This window comes from Macaca fascicularis, chromosome 7, assembly GCF_037993035.2.
Source record: "Macaca fascicularis isolate 582-1 chromosome 7, T2T-MFA8v1.1".
In the NCBI taxonomy this organism is placed as follows: Eukaryota; Metazoa; Chordata; class Mammalia; order Primates; family Cercopithecidae; genus Macaca; species Macaca fascicularis.
This window is the reverse complement of record NC_088381.1, coordinates 26,560,668-26,579,760: the sequence shown is the minus strand read 5'-3', so window position 1 is coordinate 26,579,760 and position 19,093 is coordinate 26,560,668. Positions and strand designations below refer to the sequence as shown.

The 19,093-nt window shown below is 38.8% G+C and overlaps 1 protein-coding gene across 3 annotated transcripts in view; it reads left to right on the top strand.

Annotated features, from left to right (window-relative positions):
• Nucleotides 1-19,093, top strand: part of ATP8B4 (ATPase phospholipid transporting 8B4 (putative)) — a 258,688-nt gene that overhangs the window by 33,787 nt on the left and 205,808 nt on the right. For all 3 annotated transcript variants that reach the window (XM_073995770.1, XM_015452812.4, XM_065547325.2), the window contains one exon: nucleotides 4,140-4,198. In XM_073995770.1, the coding sequence (XP_073851871.1) occupies nucleotides 4,142-4,198 (57 nt within the window). In that variant the 5' untranslated portion in view covers nucleotides 4,140-4,141. The remainder of the gene's footprint in view (nucleotides 1-4,139; nucleotides 4,199-19,093) is intronic.

Below are 19,093 nucleotides of genomic sequence, written 5' to 3'. Positions count from 1 at the left end.
ATGCCATGTCTTCTTAAATATCTTTGAGGTGCTGGGTACGGTGGCTCATGCTTGCAGTCCTAGCTATTCAGGAGGTTGTGGTGAGAGGACTTTTTGAACCCAGGGATTTGAGACTGCAGTGACACTCAGCCTGGGTGACAGAGTGGTATGCAGTGGCACAATCTCAAAAAAAAAAAAAGTATCTCTAAAAAACCCTATATATCTATGTATATATATTCAAGGCACTAATTAGAATTAAAAAGAAAAACCAATCCCCCTATTCTACCTGTATTCAGCATTATTTCTTCTTGTTGAATCCCTCTTTTTTGTGCTCTTGGTTTTTCTCAGCTGCCACTGATTTGTATTTATAAATAAAGGACTAGATAGATTAGTGCCATTGCAAGGGTCTTTTTCTCTGCCAGGCCTCTCCTTTGAACAGGAGTGAGCAGCCTGCTGACAGAGGCTTTTCTGTGGGTTAGTCAGGCAGTCTGGCAAATCCCACAATGGCCTCAGTCAGGCAAGCTTTATTAGGGGCCAAGTTGGCTATACCTGCTGTACAGTGGCAGAGCTCTTCCTTCTCAGCCTGAATACCCACCCTTGGTTTCCCCCCCGATGTGTTGCCTACTCTCTTTGTGGGTAAAGCAGGGTGTGGGAGATCTCAATTGGTTCAGTTATTTTTTTAAATTACTCTGAGGTGGTAATATTATTTATCATCAAATGGAGACACTTTTGAGAATGAAAGGAGAACCTATCAATTATTTTAACAAGGTAATAGGCATAACCTGGGCCTGTCACCCTGTCCATAACATACTCTCAATCTTCGTATTTACCAACTCTGAATTTAGAGCTCTCTGGGCTCACTGGGAAGATTACTCTTCTAATTCTTTTGGCTAGAGTTACTTCTGTCTTTTTTTCCCCAGTCAAAATGATCTCATCTGCTTTCTATTTTATTCTCTAGGCTTTCTTCAAAATTTTTGAACCTCTGCTAGCTACTACTCTTGTTTTCCAGCACTGTTGTGTTTTTAATTTAAAAACATGTTTTCTGTAATTTCAGTGGGACCTGAGAAAGAAGGGAGGAAAAAGACATACTCAACTGGCCATCTTAAACCAGAAGCTCTTTTATCTCTTTTAGTCCGCTTTAAACTTGCTGGTTTACTATATATTGCCTTATATATTGCCTTACTCCTTTTTGGAGGTGGACACATTCAGTGATAATTGTGCAGGTGTGAGCTCACACTGGTAGATCATCAACCCCTTGGTGACTAGTTTCCTTTCATTCCTCTTACATATGGAAGGATCCCATGATGCCTATGAAGTATCAGGCATTAGTTCATTGAACCTCTAAGCCATTCTCACTGGGAATAGTTATGGGGAATTTGTTTTCAGCTTTCTGTTTTTCCAGGATGTGACTTATTGCCAAAAGGTCTTTATATCCCCTCATACACTATGGTAGCACAGAGAAGAAAGGAAATTCCTACAAAGATAATTCAGGTGTAGCATAGTCAGGTTAAAGACAGAAAACCGTAGGGATTTAGAACCAAAGCCTGTATTTTTCAGAACTTAATGAAGGGATGCTAAATTTTCTGCCAGAATTAATCCAGGAAGACTTAGTTCAGAAAGATGATAATTAATAGAAGTAACAGAGGCAACAATTCAGACTTACTAAGAAGGATTTAGAAGGAAAAGTGGGCTTCTTGGCTGCAATCAGGTTTTGTGGGACAAGAGCAATTTGGATACCTGAAAGAAGATCCAAACTGACCTACCATAGAAACTGCTTGGCTGCTTTGGGAATGGGCTAGTCCCTATCCCTGTGGAGTGTGGTTACATGGAGATGCTGGGCAGGATGGTTTCTTTTTTTTCTTTTTTGTTTTGAGACGGAGTCTTGCTCTGTCACCAGGCTGGAGTGCAGTGACACAATCTCGGCTCACTACAACCTCTGCCTCCCAGGTTCAAGCGATTCTCCTGCCTCAGCCTCCTGAGTAGCTGGGACTACAGGCACGTGCCACCATACCCAGCTAATTTTTGTATTTTTAGTAGAGATGGGGTTTCACCATGTTGGCCAGGGTGGTCTTGATCCCTTGACCTCGTGAACCACCTGCCTCAGCCTCCCAAAGTGCTAGGATTACAGGCGTGAACCACCACACCCAGCCCAGGATAATTTCTATGTGGCTCACAGAGTCAAGATTCTGGTGTTTGGAGTGGGTAAAATTAGGTAGAGAACTATAGAATTCTACTGTTGGATGTGCTTCATATAAATGTGAAATTTTAGAAGGATCATCATCTGAATGTATATGAACTAAGCTAAACCTAATTAATATATAATTAGTATATCTGATTTTTGTTTTGCTGCTATAATCTATAAATTACATGCAGCATACCAGTGGTCCAGGTTAACCTTTTGCCATGCAGAAGGAGCTCTCGCTCCTACCATCCCAGTAACATTTTTTGCTTTCCTGACAGCAATTTTACTACTTCTGGGTTATGGTGGTGTTACATAAATAAATTATCTAGCTTTTTAAGCATTTAGGTTCCCTCACCCTTCAAAGTACCACTTTGGGATTTGATGTTTTAAGTCTTTGTTGGGGCATCAGCAAGAAAGAGAGGATGGTGCTTTTTAGCCAGGGTTTGAAATGTTTTCTTCAGGTGGGTGAGTGGTTGAGAGGTTGCTTTCTGGTGGGTTCTGGATTTCAAAGTTACAGGTTAGGAGCAAGCCCATTCAGGTATCATCAACTATTGATGTCAGTCCAATATTATTCTTATCAGCAATTAGTTGAGCCATACTAGAAAACAGGAACTATCACAGGGAACTGGCTTTATTAGATAGGCAAGAAGGAAACCATGCAGGTGGTTACTGGACAGACAAAACACCCTACTAATGGTAGAAACCCAGTCATAACCAAAGACAGGGTGTCATTTGTCAGGGGCAGTCTTTAGAGGTGACCTTCAGTCTTGGGAGTTGAACTACCAGGGCTACAGAGAGATTCCGCCTGGACTTTTGGAAAAAATTTGTTCTTACAATTCATGGTGGGTGCTAAAATATATTCCTTCCTTCCTTCTCTTCCTCTTCATCTCCCTCGTTTTCCTCATCTCCCTTCTGCTTCCAAATCTTCTTTTCACTTTCCTTTTGCTCTTCCCTGCTCCATCCCCAACATGTGTCTCCAAGTTACTTTCCACCATGCAGTCTCCTTTATCTCTCTGGTTGTAAGTGCCTTCTCCAAACTCAGACTCTTACTGCAGTCCCTCCACCTTTTACCACCTGTCACCTACCCAGTTGGAGAATTATGGGATTAAGGGAATTTAATGGTGAGAGGGTCAAGTCACTCGCCATGAGAGTCCAGCATTGACATCTGGTGGTTACCTTGCTGACTCTTTTCTCATAGCTTTCATCATTCCATCCTAAATCTTCGGTCAACTCTGGAAGTAACTCTTCAGTAAACATGGAGCAAGAATTTGCTACCCTTACTACAAAAATTGTTCTGCTAGTGTTTCTGGGGCACTGTCTTTTCTTGCCCTCTGCAAATTTTTATTCTGCACTGTTATAATCTTTGGATTTATTGTCCTTTTTATATTGTTATTTGTACTGGTGTTTGTGTTTGCTTTCAGAAGAGATTTTATTCTTTGGTCACTTCCAGCTAAGGGCAGGTCTCAGTTTCCTGATTATGTGTCATTCTTCTTAATATGCCTGGGCTGCTTACAAATATCACCTTTGGTTCTATGACCATAAAGTCAGTGACCTCACTGGCCACTTCCGTATGGTTTTATTTGGCTATGTTATATTTTGTGACTTTGTAGCAAAAAACCTCACAAAACATTCCTTGTCAGGATGCATTTGACTTTGTCAGCTCCTTCTCTTAGGAACCACTTGAAGTTAAGAGAAAGGGTCTTTGCGGTGCTGGAGGGACATAGAAATTGGAGACACATAATGTTTTGCTTTATGGTTGGCATCAGGAGGACAATGAGAAACATTGTAGCTTTCCATTTTGTGACTTTCCAACACATGTTCCAACATGTACACTGGAAAAAGCCAATGCCCTTCAAATTTGAAAGAAAAGAATTCTTGCAACCTTAACAACAAAGCAACCTAAGTGATGTTGTTTTAATGAGTTATTTGTTTCTGTGGGCCTACAATTTAATTTCATACCTGATTTCTCTCTCTTTAGAAATGGAACGGATAGTGAAAGCCAATGACCGTGAATATAATGAAAAGTTCCAGTATGCGGTGAGTAAAACACACATAACACATGCATACTGGAATAGGTCTTATCTAAAGACAGTGGGATGCATGTCTTCTAGAACTGTATGACTTCACCAAAAACTTTATTCATTGGACCATTTTAACAGCAAGGTGCCATATGTTTCCATAAATACAGATCTTAGTAATGTTTACAAACTAGTTATTTCCCACTAAGAGTAGTTGGCATGCTTATTGTCATGGGAAGATGATAAAATCTCTTCTTTCTCAAGAATTGATGTTTAGCTCAATTTGGTACCCATCTGGTTAGTAGAATACATAGGAATAATATGAAAATGGACCTTTTTTGTAGCACTTGGGGATGGATGTAGTGACGTTAGCTGGTGGTTGATGAATGGCATTTGAGGGATTTTCTCTAAGCAACTCAGGCTGAATGTGGAAAAATATATGTAAGATAAAGTTCCACTCCCACCATTCTGGAAGACAGTGTGGCAATTCCTCAAGGATCTAGAACCAAAATACTCTTTGACCCAGCAATCCCATTACTGGGTATATACCCAAAGGATTCTAAATCATTCTACTATAAAGACACATGCACATGTGTGTTTATTGCAGTACTGTTCACAATAGCAAAGACTTGGAACCAACCCAAATGCCCATCATTTGACTGGTTGAAGAAAATGTGGCACATATACACCATGGAATACTATGCAGCCATAAAAAAGAATGAGTTCATGTCCTTTGCAGGGATATGGATGAAGCTGGAAACCATCATTCTCAGCAAACTAACACAGGAACAGAAAACCAAACACTGCATGTTCTCACTCTTAAGTGGGAGTTGAACAATGAGAACACAGGGACACAGGGAGGGGAACATCACGTAGCAGAGCCTGTCGGGGGCTAGGGAGCTAGGGGAGGGATAGCATTAGGGGAAATTCCTAATGTAGATAATGGGCTGATGGGTGCAGCAAACCACTGTGGCACGTGTATACCTGTGTAACAAACCTGCACATTCTACACATGTCCCAGAAGTTAAATAAATATATATATACACACACACATATATATATAAAAAATATATACAAATATATATATATATATGAGGCTGGACTGGGTGTGGTGGCTCACACCTGTAATCCCAACACTTTGCGAGGCCCAGGTGGACAGATCACAAGGTCAGGAGTTCAAGACCAGCCTGGCCAATATGGTGAAACCCTGTCTCTATTAAAAATACAAAAATTAGCTGGGCATGGTGGTGGGCACCTGTAGTCCCAGCTACTCGGAAGGCTGAGCTTGGAGAATCACTTGAACCCAGGAGGTGGAGGTTGCAGCGAGCCGAGATTGTATCACTGCACTCCAGCCTGGGCAACAGAGGGAGACTCCATCTCAAGAAAAAAAAAAAAAAAAAAAAAAAAAAGAACAGATAAAGTTCCCAGGTCCTGAGTGATTGTATTTACAGAATGATTACATGTGCGGGCTTTAGGCTTGTACTGAACAGTTTATTTTAAGTGAGGATATTTTTCATTGACGTAAGGAATATTTATTGAATGTCTACTAAGTGACTGGCACTGTCTTAGGCTACAGTAGTGAACAACTTCATGAATTACATCATGGGCCTTCATAAAGTTGTTATTCTTCTGTGACTCTATCTAAGTTGCTACCTGGAATCTTTTATAAGCTCAAAGATAGATAACTGGTAGAGTTGTTTCTGTAGGTGATATGTGGCCTGTAAGACCTGCTATATGATTGCGTTTACTAGCACATTTAATGAAAGAAAGTCTCAATTCAAAGAGGGGTTTGATGGCTATTAAAGCATAGAAATATGAGAGTCCCAGGGGCAAACTTTGGCAGTGTCCATTAGGCACCAGCTAGAGGAGAGAGAATGTTGGTCAATGGAGTTTTTTGTGTGTTGTTCCTATTGGCAGATCTTTCCCATATATGGAGATGGGTGCGTTGGGCTATTATAAGTTGATTAATTATTAATTAATCAATTATTAATTGATTAATTAACATTAATATGTATTAATATTTAGGAGAAGTAGCTAATATTTCTCTTTTTTCATGCTGTGCTGGTCATGCAAACTTGTGTTTATAATTTGATTTTCAATGTAGGTTTCCCTGTAGTAATTCAATATGCCATCTTCATGACAGATTTCTCATTGTAGAACAGTATACTGACACACTCTGATTTTATTCATCAATCTTGTAAGCTTGGTTAAAGTAAGTCTGCTCTTGAGACAAGAAATCCTTCTCAGGAGGCTGAGAAACATGCTTCTTAGCTTGGGAGAGGGAGGGGCTATAATTCCCCAAGGTGACAAATGTCACTCTGTATGGCCTCCTGACATATGGTCATTCAGCCCTCCTGGTGAACACCAGACTTGGCCCCATGCCTTTCCATCCATTCTACAGCCAGTCCTTTAACTGTAGAGAATGACCTCTGAAAGTCTTGACCATCAAGTCCCAAATCAGAGAACTAGATACATTTATATTTAAGACCTTGAGAAAAATACCCAGTAATAACTAATCTGCTCTGGGATAATTATGCATTTAAGTACTTGGCTTCATTTACTTGTTTTCCAATATATAACAAGTATTTTCCTTCTGTGAGTCGTAACCCTATAAGGAAAGCCTTATTATGTTTGTGCCTTGTAAAATGGTATGCTCTTTTCAATTTGCAATTATTTTTGCTTAATTAATGGAATATTGCAGACTCACAGAGAAGCATGGGGAATAACAACATACCATTTGCCTACCACCCATATTGAATAGATGTTAACAATTTGCCATTGCTTCAGATCTTTCTTTCTTTTAAAAGTCATAAAATGCTAATGATATAGACATGATTTTCTCTTGAGCTTTCATGATATTGAACAAAAGCATGCACATGTGTGGCTATGACTGTTTTCTGTTGGGTTTTCCTAATAATGACGAGGCAGTAGAAGAGTACCCCGTGGCCACAGCAGATTGAACAAGGTAGCTCTATCTCTGAGTTAAAACATACCAAGATGGGCTGGGCGCGGTGACTCACGCCTGTAATCCCAGCACTTCGGGAGGCCGAGGTGGGTGGATCACAAGGTCAGGAGTTCAAGACCAGCCTGGCCAATATGGTGAAACCCTGTCTATACTAAAAATATGAAAATTAGCCAGATGTGGTGGTGTGTGCCTATAGTCCCAGCTACACAGGAGGTTGAGGCAGAAGAATTGTTTGAACCCTGAAGGTGGAAGTTGCAGTGAGCCAAGACTGTGCCACTGTGCTCCAGCCTGGCGACAGAGTGAGACTCCGTGTCAAAACAAAACAAAACAAAAAAAACAAAAAACCGACATAAAAACAAAATCCACTATGGAGTGGCAAAACTAAGAGTGACAGCAAAAGTGGAGAAAGAAAAGCTACAGAGCAGAGAGGGGCACAGATATCCCAGAATAAAGGACTTCCATTGTGGCTTACAGGAAATGAGTTCCTGCCATGCTTCTAGAAGGAGCATGGGACCCCCCACTACACCTAGGTGGTGTTGCCTTGATTCGGGAACACCCAAAAGGCTGACTGGCTGTGCAGTCAGAGGGCTGTGGAGCCTCTCTCAGCTTCAGTCTATTCTGCTGTATGTTGGGGATAATCAAAGCACCTATTTAATGCAGTTATTGTAAGGAATAAAGTAGAATAAAATATGACAACCCTGTGAGCTAGTCTAAGTAGAGCTGGGATTGGAACCTATGCCTATCTCATTTTAAGCTTTTTTTTTTTTTTCTTTAAAACCGCTAAATGGAATATCCTTTTAAGAAAGGCAGCGTTCTGGTGTCTTTTGCTCAGTCTTGCCCAGCTTTAAAGAATATCACTCCAAATGGAAATGAATTTGGAGACATATCCCAGGGAGAATGTTCATAATAATTAATAAAGATAGTGATCATGATAGCTTAAAACAGGTAGGGCTCACCATATGAAAGGCATGGTTCTAAGCACTGTACTATATTAAACTTATTTAATCTTATAACTAGTCCTTGAAGTACTCTTATTTCTTACTTTTTAATTATATTTTTTAAATATATGAAAACATTAAGCCATTGAGATCTCACTTAAGTGACTTGCTCAGGGTCACACAGATAATAGCTCACATTTGTACAGCTTGAACCCAGCTGTGTACCAGGTACTTTGAACATATTTCAATCTTCCACAAAACCCACTGAGATGAAGATGGGGCTCCATTTAGTAACTTGTCTAAGTCATGCAACTAAAAGGTAGCAAAGCTGGAATTTTTTAAAAAATTATACTTTAAGTTCTAGGGTACATGTGTAAAACGTGCAGGTTTGTTACATATGTACACTTGTGCCACATTGGTGTGCTGCACCCATTAACTCATCATTTACATTAGGTATATCTCCTAATGCTATCCCTCCCCGCTCCCCACACCCCACGACAGGCCCTGGTGTGTGATGTTCCCTGCTCTGTGTCCAAGTGTTCTCATTGTTTAATTCCCACCGATGAGTGAGAACATGCGGTGTTTGGTTTTCTGTCCTTGCGATAGTTTGCTGAGAATGATGATTTCCAGCAAAACTGGAATTCTAATGCAGATTGGCCAGATTCTAAAACCTATATTTTTTTTCATGATGTCATGTGGCTCTTTTGAGCAATCTTGGAAAACAAACAAAATACAAACAAAACAAAAAACCAATCAACCAAACAACAACAAAACAAAACAAACCCCAATTACTTTGCCTTTCCTCACATAAATACTGGTAAAGTTCTTATATTCTAAAGACAAAGGTAGATAAAGGAGATACACAATTTTACAATGTGAGGCTAAGCACGACCTTAAATATTACCCCGGGCTTTTGTAGGTAAGAATTTTACACAATTTTACAATGTGAGGCTAAGCATGACCTTAAATATTACCCCGGGCTTTTGTAGGTAAGAATTTAGGAGAAAAATTTACAGATAGCTCTGATAATTTGTGCGATTTCCAGAAACATTAAACCCGGCCAACCAAACTTTTTTCCTGGAGGGCTGGCAGAAGATACCTCAATACCTCGAGAACCTTCATTTATCAACAAACTCTAAAGCTGCAAATCACATTTTAGGACATAGCACAGGCTTAAAAATGATCAAAAGCACTTTTGAGAAATAAAAGGTTTAGGACATAAAAGATAAGGTTAATGATTCTAAGTCAAATTAATATGTAAATTAGACATGGTATTGTGAGAACTGGAAGGTAAAAACATCAAATTACAAGAGGGATTTAGACTGCCAAAATGTGTAAGACAAAATGGGATTGAAGAGGGAGAGTGAGCCAAGTGCTAGAATTATAATTCTCATTAGAAGGGAGTTCAATGTTTTCTTGGTTAATAAAAGGAATGAGTAATAGAAGTAGAAAACAGCTATATTAAAATATGTTAATGTTAATAATGGTTAAAAGAAAAATTGTGAGTGAGTCAAACAGACTCACTCCTGTTAAAAGGATTTCAGAGTGAATGGTAGAAGTGATGAAAACAGTTGAAGTTGTATTAAAATGTATTAATGTTAAAAGGTGTCAGAAAAAGTGTTAGCTTAATTATAGCTATTTTCTGATTTTGTTTGAAAGTTCAAAAAAAATGATGGAAAGCACTGGTTCCCATTGATTCTTGTTCTCTCTCTGTCACATAGGCCCAGGCATGATCTGTCCCCATTCAATTCTCTTGAACTTTAACAGAATTTGAGAAGGGAAATGAACTCATTTGAGTGATGAGGAACTTATCCTGCCTCAAACTCAGAAACTTCAGTAAAGCCAAAACACTTAATAAATTTTATCTGAATATATTTAATGCACAAAGGTAGATGGGCAGTTTTCAAAGGATTTTTTTCCTGAGTGGAATTATTGATCCCGTTTAGGAAGTGCATAGGCTTATGTAAATTGATGAAGATTTAACCAGTAGTTTTCATGCTTAGAAAGAAAGAGTCCCACCTAAAAATTATGATTCTAATGCTATAATTTATTCCTAGAATCTGAGAACGCCTTGTTGATATCCTAGTTATTGGATGAAATCTATTGCTGCTCTCATGATGTTTTGTGGTTGGTAAAACAATGCCCATTTGGATTTTCCAAAGTGTTCGTTCAGTGCAGCCATATGGTTGAGTGCCTCCGACTCCCAGCAGCCAGTGCCACAATCACACCACTAAGGCTCCCTGCAGCATGAACTCCTTGTATTTCCCTCCCGCCCATTTATACAGGACTTTGTATGTTTCCACAGTCAGCAAACTTCTCTCTCCTCTTAACTCAGAATCTAAGTGGTTGAGAGCAGAGTAGAAAAACATGGTTCACCATCATTCTCAGTGTGTGAGCCGAGATGGTCACTGGGCCTCTTTAGGCCCGTGTCATAATAATGTATCTGTGTTTCTCTGAGAAAAGACTGGCTTAACAGGAAAATTTCCTGTTCCTGTGTGTAGGGTGCATAGACCATTCATTGTCCCCTTTTATGTAATAGAAATAAAAATAATTTTCAAAATTTAATATTCACAGCATACCTGCTCTATACCTAACAACATGTATGTTTGTTGACTTTTGCTTATTTATTTTCCAAAGAATGTTTGAGGCAACGTGCAAAAAGCATATAAAGTTCAAAGGGATAACAATACATGAAGAAGCTAGTGTAGGCAGAGTATGTTTAGGTGGGTCCCAAAGTGCATGCTACAGGACCTGCCTGCTTAGACTAGCAGTGTGTTGAGTGCTACTGGAGCTATTAAGAAAGGGGGTACAGGCCGGGCATGGTGACTCACGCCTGTAATCCCAGCACTATGGGAGGCTGAGGCTGGCGGATCATGAGGTCAGGAGATTGAGACCATCCTGGCTAGCACGGTGAAACCCCGTCTCTACTAAAAATACAAAAAATTAGCTGGGCGTGGTGGCAGGCGCCTGTGGTTCCAGCTGCTCGGGAGGCTGAGGCAGGAGAATGGTGTGAACCCGGGAGGCAGAGCTTGCAGTGAGCGGAGATTGTGCCATTGCACTCTGGCGACAGAGCGAGACTCTGTCTCAAAAAAAAAAAAAAAAAGAAAGGGGGTACAAATTCTGCTTTCTACTTTCAAGGAGCAAATATAATCTACTCAGGAAGAGAAGCCCAGCACACTAGAATGAAACTAATAATAGTTAAGAATGCAAAGGTGCTGCAAAATTCTAATTTTGTGATGTGGGCTGTAAAGCTAGGGAAAGGAGACCTCAAAGTACGTGAAAATGTTTGAGGAAGTTTTGCCAGAGGGAATGGGAAATGATTCCTGCCTTGTTTGTTTATTTGTACCACCAGTGTTAGCAAGGAGAGGCAGGAGCAAAAGCCTGTAGTGGGACCTTAGACTACAGGCTAAGGGAGGTGAGAGAGTGTCATGAGGAATTATGGCTTAGGTAGGTGACACCATACTATTTAAAAGAAGAGTTTAAACATGAGGTAATTGGCTCTCAGGGGCTGGGGAGTCACAAAGTGAAAAGGGATTTTATTTGTCCTCCATATAAAATAGGCCAAATCCCCAAATGGAAATGGCCAGGTTAATATGGAACAGAAGTTGGCTGTGGTAGGAGCTGTAGACTTAGGAATATCAGCTGGAAGGATATTTGACTGTAAGTTAGGAGAGAAGTGGGGCTTGTTAAACAGTGAGGGAACTTGCTAAATGTGAGGTATGGGGTGGAAACTCAGTTTGTTAGAGAGTGGGAGGGAAAGAACTTAAGAAGGAGCAGAGGACAGCAAAGATTGAGGTGAACGAAGAGAGGACAGTGGAGGAAAGTGTTAAGGAAGGGAACGTCTCAGGAAAGAGGGAGTGGTGAACAGGTCTAATGGTAGGTGCCTATGAGGTTGAGAACTAAGGGAAAGCATCTTTAATAGAAGGAAGTAACTGGAGGACCTCAAGAAAGCAGTTTTAATTTTTTAAGAAAGTTGAGGTTTGACTATCATTCTCAGCAAACTATCGTAAGAACAGAAAACCAAACACCGCATGTTCTCACTCATAGGTGGGAATTGAACAATGAGAACACTTGGATACAGGAAGGGGAACATCACACACCGGGTCCTATTGTGGGGAGGGGAGAGGGGGGAGGGATAGCATTAGGAGATATACCTAATGTAAACGATGAGTTAATGGGTGCAGCACACCAATATGGCACATGTATACATATGTAACAAACCTGCATGTTGTGCACGTGTACCCTAGAACTTAAAGTATAATAAAAAAGAAAAAAAAAGAATGAAATAATCGGAAAAAATATCAAAATGCAGGTTTGCTTTAAAACACGAAATTCAGCTGCTGTTACTGTCCTATATTATCACCCTAAGTTGGTATTGGGATTGGCTTTATGTAAAACTTGATTATGAAGAATAAAATCTTCAAAGAAAAAAAAAAAGTTGAGGTTTGAAAGTCAGAGGGCAGGAAAAAAACTGTAAAAAAAGAGGGAGTTGGGTAGAGCTAATTCAATTAATAGCTTGCGATAAAGAGAAGAGAAGCAGTGTAAAAGCTTTCAGGCTCACTGAAATTTGGTCAACTATTTTTTAAATCAATCTTTTCACATATTTTGGCTTTTCAGATATGTATTTAAAATCCATGGAAAGATAAAACTCTGTGAATATTTTCTTTGGGGGACTCTTGGGATGTCACAGTGTTGAAACACATCCCCAGATTGATGGGACATTTGAGTCTGTATTCTTCTTGAGCAGCATAGCTGTACTGCCCACATGATGTGGATCCTCATCTATAGGCCTGATGACCGGATGCACCAACTAAAGAGTACAGGTGATGACAAGCAGTGTGACAAGTTGGAATTAGTCATGGAAAGCACCAGTAACTTGCATTTGTTATGGGTTTCTGGTTGTTAGTTGTTGCTTTTTTGTATTGGGGCCTCACCATAGTAACAGTGGCTTTTTAGCAAACATTGAAAATGGCTTCTGTTTTGTGTGCTGTTAATATCTGTGTATGTTATTCTAAGTTTGACATGGCAAAGGTTTTAATTTTTTCTTTATAAATAATTTACTTGTAGGAGAAAAGATATTTTTTGGATATGTCTCAAATTCATTTTCTTTCTGGATTCAAGAGCATGAAAGCATAAATTTTTTAAATCTTTTTGAGATCTGATTTGTTTAAATAGTGTTATTCTTTGGCTAAGCTTTCGTCTGATTTCTTGTTGCCCTAATTTAGTTTGCCTGTTTTAATCTTTTTTTTTTTTTTTTTCTGGCCTCTGGATTTCTATTCCTAAATGTTCTAAAATGGTGCATTAAAGTAATTAAATAATCTAGGTAAGTTCTCTGAGGTATTTGTTTGTTATTTACCTGTTCCAGGCTTGAGATAATTTCATAAACTAGTTCCCATTCCATCTGCTTTGAGAAGTAAATTTTAAGTAAAAAAAATACAAATTTGGCTTATTTGTTTTTACTTTTACTTTCTTCACTGCAATGTTACAACACTGAAAAGTATACAAGCAATACGTAACTGGAATTGTAAGAGTTAAAATAAGCAATTTTTGATGATAGAATTTTGCTCTATTATAGCTTGGCTATAATGGAATAAATGTAAGATTGAAAAATGAAAAGATGACATAGAAAGAAGAGTAAGTTACTTGTGAAGAAGGAACTATAAATGCAGTTTCCTTTGCTGGCAAATAGTTCATGAAAATAATCCATAAATCAACTGTGTGGATGAAATTGGGCAAGTTTAGTAACAATTGAGAGGTTAACGGAAAAACCACGAACCCCAACGGTTTCAAAGTGGTTTTTATCTTGTTTTGCAATCTTCTTTACTGGACCAAATTGTCTGGTTCTGGGAATCATATTGCTAAAAGATGGTAACAATCATATTGTACATTTTGTTGTTGAAAGGTCAAATGATTTATGTAACAAGGTAGTCTTACATTCACGTCCACTATTATGAAACTAGTGCCCAGATTACTGTCACATTTTAGACCTGACTTTCTATGTAGTTTCTTTTTTTTGACAAATAAAAATTATATATATTTATAGCACACAACGTGATGTTTTGAAATATGTATAAATTACAAAATGGCTATATTGAGCTGATTAACATATGCCTTGTCTCACATAACTTATTATTTTTTTGTGTGATGGGAACACTTAAAATCTGCTCTCATAGCAATTATCAAGTGATATGATTTGGATCTGTGTTCCCACCAAATCTCATGTCGAATTGTAATCCCTAGTGTTGGAGGTGGGGCGTAGTAAAGGTGACTGGATTATGAGGGTGAAGTTCTCATGAGTGGGTTAGCACCATCCCCTCGGTGTTGTTCTCATGATAGTAGGAGTGAGTTATCCTGAGATCTGGTTGTTTAAAAGTGTGTAACACCTCCTCCCTCTCTCTTTTGCTCCTGCTTCAACCATGTAAGATGTGCCTGCTTCCCCTTTGCCTTCTGCCATAGTTGAAAGTTTCTTGAGGCTTCCCCGGAAGCGGAAGCCTCTATGCTTCCTGTACAGCCTGCAGAACCATGAGCCAATTAAACCTCTTGTCTTTATAAATTACCAGTCTCAGGTATTTTGTTACGGTAGCATGAGAATAGACTAATACATCAAGTATACAATTTGCAGGTTTATTTCAAAAGTAAGCTACTTAGGCATTAAACTTGAAAATACTTTAATACTTTAAAAATGATCCAAGACTTGGGCTATATATGTGTCAATAAATCTATGCCTATTGCATGAATGTGTGCACAGGGGTAAGGCTGTAGTTGTGAGGAAGTATATACAGTTTTGTAAGAATGTTTTTGCTTGAATAATGAAAGACTATTCTCAGAGGAATTAAGCAGAGGACAGCAATCAGAGTCACATGCCGAGATGGGTGATCTAAAGGTCTGGCTCCTGATACCCTTGACTTGGTGTCTCTAGCAGTCCTGATTGTATTGGGTTTTATGTGTGCTCCTTGGTTGTCAATTCACATCATTACAGATGTGGCTGTTCAGGTGTCATCTAGGTATGTAATAGATGGTGACATCATTGTGTCCCAATTGTCCAAAAGTTTAGGGAAGAAGGGCTTTTTTTTTTTTTTATACAAAAGGAAAAACCTGATTTCTTAGGTACTGCAAGGAAATTAGCCTAACTATAATACACTGTGGAATTTCAGTGTGGAATTATCCTTTAAAGCTTTTTCATTCAACTCTCTTTACAGAATTCTAACCAACTCCATATCCTGTCTGTGCTTATATCCCTCTAGAAGAGAGGACTTCATTACCTCCCCAAACAGCCTTTTCTGTGTTTGGGTAGTTTTAATCATTAGGTAATTTTTTCCATCAGTTGAACCAAATTGATATTCTCTTGCTTTATTTTCCATTGTTTTAGCTTTTCTTCAGAGACCAAAGCAGAGCGAACATGTCTTCTGTTTCATGCAATAACACTTCTGATATTTGTGTTTAAAATTATCAAACATGAATTCATTGAATAAACAGATCTCCAGGAAAATCACCTGCTATTCCTTTTCTATTCAAAGAGCCTCAGCTTTTCTGTAACTTCTTCAAGTGGGTTCCTCCAAAGTCAAACACAATAGTCTAGAATTTAGTTGACCATCTTGAAGTAGAGAAAGATGATTAATACAGTCTAAGACTGCACTGTCTTTTCAGTGACTGTTGAATCTATTAATCTCAAATTTATTTTTATTGTTAATGACAAGAACTGTGTCACATTTATCTCCATATCTTGCTTGTCATAGGGCTTGTTGGCACATAATAGACACTTACTCTGTCATTAAACTATTCGTTTTATTATCATATCTATGCGGACTTAGCATATCTCTGCATTGTCATTGATAGTTAAACAAATGAGTCAATTAAATCAGAGTTTTAGGGGTGGAGTCCAGGCATTTTTTTTTTTTTCTTACAGCTCCCCTAGTGATTCTAATGGGCAACCTGGATTAATCACTGATCTAAGTTAGTAATAAAAATACTGAGCACAACACAATTAAGAACATAGCCATGCATCTTATCACTAGAGACCTCCCTATAGGTTGCTGTTGGGCCATTAATCATTACATCTTGTTTACTTAACTATTTCCAGTTTCTATAATGAACTGTCCTTGCTGGCAGCCCAATTTTTGTTTAATTATGTAGTAATATTGCTCTTTGTCTTAATAAGCAGAAAGGCTTTTTTTTTTTTTTTTTTTTAAAAGACATCTATTATAGTAGTGGTTTAAATTACTTCTACATGTGTGGAAGCAGAAGGATAGAATGAATAACTGAACTTTGAAGATTCCTCCCCAAGTCATATCCCTGTGATTCTTGCAAACCACTTAGTACTATGTGTGATATTTCAAAGATTCTTGTAGACCCAATACCACAAAAACGCCATTGTCCTAAGAAAGACATTTTTGAGGTTAGAAGCACAAGTGAGCTGAACTTCTTTACAATGCTTTGCAGAAAAAGAAATGCTTTTCTAGGTGAGAAAATTAGCTAACAGAATATTTGATTTTTTTTCTCCCTTGTACTCTGATATGAGAAAATTAATAAACTGCATGTTGTGCTAAATAGTGTGAAAAATCTATATTTATGCAAGTGCCTATCTTCCTTTGGCAAAAGAACTTCTATAGGTTATGTACTGAAAATTATTGTGGTGCGTCATTAATTATGAAAAATTATATTAACTCATGTTATTTTCTCATAAGTGGAATTGTCTTCCTCTCATATATTATTTTGTATTTTTTCCAGTTGGGTTTATCAGCCATGTTGTCTTAGACTGTTCTTGCATTGCCGTAAAGAAGTACCTGAGACTGGGTAATTTTTAAGAGGATTAATTGGCTTGGTTCTACAAGGCTGTACAGGAAGCACAGCAGCATCTGCTTCTGGGGAGGCTTCAGGAATCCTCCAATCATAGTAGAAGGTGAAGGGGGAACAGGCACATCACGTAGTGAAAGTGGGAGCTAGAGAGTGAGTGGGAAGGTGACACACACTTTTAAATGACAAGATCTCACTAGAACTCACTATTGTAAGGACAGTACCAAGGGGGATGGTGCTAAGCCATTCCTGAGAAACCGCCCTCATGATCCAATTACCTCCCACTAGGCCCCACCTCCAACACTGGAGATTACATTTCAATATGAGACTTGGGTGGGGACACGCATCTAAACTATATCGCATGTATTGAGTAATTCTTGCTTATCACTTTGTTAAATGCTCTAGACACTTAAAAACGTATAAGGTCTCAGCCCTTCAGGAGCTCTTGGAATTTTGAGATCATTTCACACACATAAATGAAATAACAGTATAAGACATTACAAAGTTAAGTAACGTTAGCTTATAATAAACATTTTCACTGTATCTGGGTAAGGAAGACAATTTTCTAGGAAGAGATAAATGCATTTCTTAAAGTCGTTCACATTGGTAATAAAGGTCTTTCAAAGAGAGTGAAATAATGGTAAAATACCATGTTTCATTTAGGTAGTGTGAAAATGACCTGACTTGGCTTGAAAACTTCCCAATTTGCACTGTACTTTGAATCCCTGTCTGGATTTGGGGAACCATTTGGCTACTTAGAAAGTCATGTGCCAGTCACATTTAAGTAGATCTAAACCTAAACTGACTGAAGAAGATGATGAGCTCACTGAAAAGTACTTCCAGGGTATATTGGAATTGAATGCTTTAAATATGAAAAGCAGTTAATTTTTGTTGTTTCTTTAATTCAAATGTGAATTTTATATAGGCTTATTGAAATCAATAAGGTATTTTGACATTGGAATAGTTTTGAATTTGTGTTTTGTCAACTAATAGTTATTACTAAATTCCTGAAACCATTCAGGGCCTACATGGTATTGCCTGTGCAAATGATGCCTGTGCATTTTGGGATGTACATTTTTTAAAAATAAGAATTTCTTTGATCCCTATTCCTTCTCCTTAGCCTGCTATGCCCCTCCTTGCTTCCACATACCTGTGGAATTTCCTCCATGGTTCCTTTGTTTTCCAACTTGATGCTTGATCTGATCTTTTTATTTGCCAGAGCTTAAATTGAAAATGCAGGGAAAAATATCTGATTTTTCACTTATTTTTTTCCCCTTCCAATATACTTTTCTTAAAGGATTGAAAATGAAGTCTAGAAAAATATCTTTAGCTGAGTCAAAAGGGCACATCGTACTTCTAGCCTAAGTCCCGGAGTAAGGCATTTCAGTGTTTCACCTGTGACACTGATTCGACTCCATGGCCTACTGGGGGAATCCAGTACCTCCTAAGGTTCATAGTCTCTAGTGCAGGAATGGGACTCCCTTGGCTTTGTACTAATTTAACTTACATCAGCTTTTGAAAAAGCTGCATGCAACCTTTCCTATATCACAGCAATCTGTGCGTATCAAAACTCTTAGAGCTCTTTAATACTCTGCTTCTTGAAGTGTGGTCCACAGACAGACCAGCATCATTGGCCTCACCTAGAGCTTGTTAGAAATGCAGACTCTCGGCTGGGCGCGGTGGCTCACGCCTGTAATCCCAGCACTTTGGGAGGCCGAGGCGGGAGGATCACGAGGTCAGGAGATCGACACCATCCTGGCTAACACGGTGAAACCCCGTCTCTACTAAAAATACAAAAAATTAGCCAGGCATGGTGGTGGGCGCCTGTAGTCCCAGCTACTTGGGAGGCTGAGGCAGGAGAATGGCATGAACATGGGAGGCAGAGCTTGCAGTGAGCTGAGGTCAAGCCACTGCACTCCAGCCTGGGCAACAGAACGAGAGTCCATCTCAAAAAAAAAAAAAAAAAAAAAAAATGCAGACTCTCAGGCCCCACCAGAGAACTACAGGTGTATCACTGCATTTTAACAAAACCCCAAATGATTCATATACATATTTGAGTTTCAGAAGTTCTGAACTGATTCTTTCTTCTTATTTTAGTTAGTAGTGCCTGGAAGATTTTGGCAAAAGCAAAGAGGTGGTGGTGGGGGCAGGACGGGGAAAGTATGTAATTATCAAGCACAGTGCCAGGCACTTTACATGTATTATCTCATTTCATCTT